Source organism: Myotis brandtii, unplaced genomic scaffold (genome assembly GCF_000412655.1).
Source record: "Myotis brandtii unplaced genomic scaffold, ASM41265v1 scaffold115, whole genome shotgun sequence".
NCBI classification, from domain to species: Eukaryota; Metazoa; Chordata; class Mammalia; order Chiroptera; family Vespertilionidae; genus Myotis; species Myotis brandtii.
In genome coordinates, this window is record NW_005353967.1 from 8,267,870 (window position 1) to 8,269,797 (window position 1,928).

The 1,928-nt window shown below is 34.6% G+C and overlaps 1 protein-coding gene across 1 annotated transcript in view; it reads right to left on the reverse strand.

The window, feature by feature from the left end:
- Positions 1 to 1,928, reverse strand: part of ERCC8 (excision repair cross-complementation group 8) — a 38,226-nt gene that overhangs the window by 11,814 nt on the left and 24,484 nt on the right. The window contains exon 10 of the mRNA XM_014550489.1: positions 47 to 244. Within this exon, the coding sequence (XP_014405975.1) occupies positions 47 to 244 (198 nt within the window). The remainder of the gene's footprint in view (positions 1 to 46; positions 245 to 1,928) is intronic.

The window sequence follows — 1,928 nt, forward strand, 5'->3', positions numbered from 1 at the left end:
GGCAAACTACTTGAATATTTTAAATTCCCATTGGTATCATTCTTACCTGGAAATTAGACTGAAATACACAGCAGTCAACACTTTTATAATGTCCCTTAAGCATAGTTATCTGTTCTCCTGAGTAAATTGTATAAACAGCAATGGTGCTACCATATGGTACAAAAACAAATTCTGAACTGCAGCCACAGGAGACGGCGAATTTCAATCCTTTCCTACTGTCATTATAAACTTTTCCGTAATTCACCTGTGGGATGTAAAATCACAAAGTTACTTCTTAAATCTGAATTAAAAAGATAAAGACTAGAAGTATTTACTTGAAATATTAGAATATACTATAAAAGGGTTCTTACATATCTAAAGAAAATGACCAATGCCCTAATATAAATAAGGGCCAATGACATAAATGTACATTTCAAAGAAGGAAATACAAATAGTATAAAACCCCACAAAAAAAATGTTCAAATTTCAACCTTGATAGAAATAAAAAGACAATTAAGGCATCCTTAAAGAATAATTCTCACTCTAGCCGGTTTTGCTCAGTGGATAGAGCATAAGCCTATGGACTGAAGGGTCCTGGGTTTGATTCCGGTCAAGGGCATGTACCTTGGTTGCAGGATCCCGGCCCTGGTCGGGAGCATGTGGGAGGCAACCAACCGATATGTCTCTCTCATGTTGGTGTTTCTCTCTGTCTCTCCCTTTCCCTTCCACTCTCTCTAAAAATCAATGGAAAAAAAATATCCTTGCGTGAGGATTAAAAAAAAAGAAGAAGAAAAAGAGTTCTCAACAATTTAGCAAACATTTTAAGAAACCATAAGACATTCAATATGGGTATAAGGGAAGTAAACATGGAGGCACTTAATTTGGGCATTCCTTCTAAAGGCCAAATGGTTTATTATGCAATAAAAATACAAAGATACTGTACGTGGTGGGAAATAACCTTTTATTTTAAAACATTTTAAATTATGGAAAAATATATGTAACATAAAATTTGCAATCTTAATCATATTTAAGTGTGCAGTTCATTGACATTAAGCACATTAACAACTGTACAACCATCACCGCCATCAGTGTTCACAAGTCTTTTCATCTTACAAAACTGAAACTCTGTACCCATAATACAACAAAGATATTCTTATTCCTTAAGCTAGTAACTACTCCTAGGAATTTATCTTAGGGAAATAATTAAACATCAGAAAGCTGTATGCCAAGAGGAATTCAATGCAGCATTAATTCAAATGGCAAAATAACTGAGATTATATGTAAATTTCTAGTAATGTTACATTAATTCTATAGTTTATATAGCAATTATAAATGATTATTATGAAAATTATGCAGAAAATAGAAATGCAGAATTCTCGGCCCTATCCCAATCCTACTGAACTAGAATCTTTATTTTAACAAGATCCCTATGTGATTTGCCACAGCATAGATGGACCCAGAGGATATTATCCTAAGTGAAATAAGTTAGAGAAAGACAAATACCATGTGATTTCATCTAAAGAACAATATGAATGAACAAACAGAAAGGATATATGCACCCCTATGTTCATAGTAGCACAATTTACAATAGCTAAGATTTGGAAACAGCCTAAATGCCCATCAGCAGATGAGTAGATTAGAAAACTGTGGTACATCTACACCATGGAATACTACGCTGCTATAAAAAAGAAGGAATTCTTACCATTTGCAGCAGCATGGATGGAACTGGAGAGCATTATGCTAAGTGAAATAAGCCAGTCAGAGAAAGATAAATATCACATGATCTCACTCATTTGTGGAATATAATGAACAACATAAACTGATGAACAAAAATAGAACCAGAGTCACAGAAGCATCAAACTGGCTGTCCAACCTATGAGGGAAGGTGGGGGGTGAGGGGGTAAGATCAACTAAAGGACTTGTATGCATGCATATGGGCATAACCAATG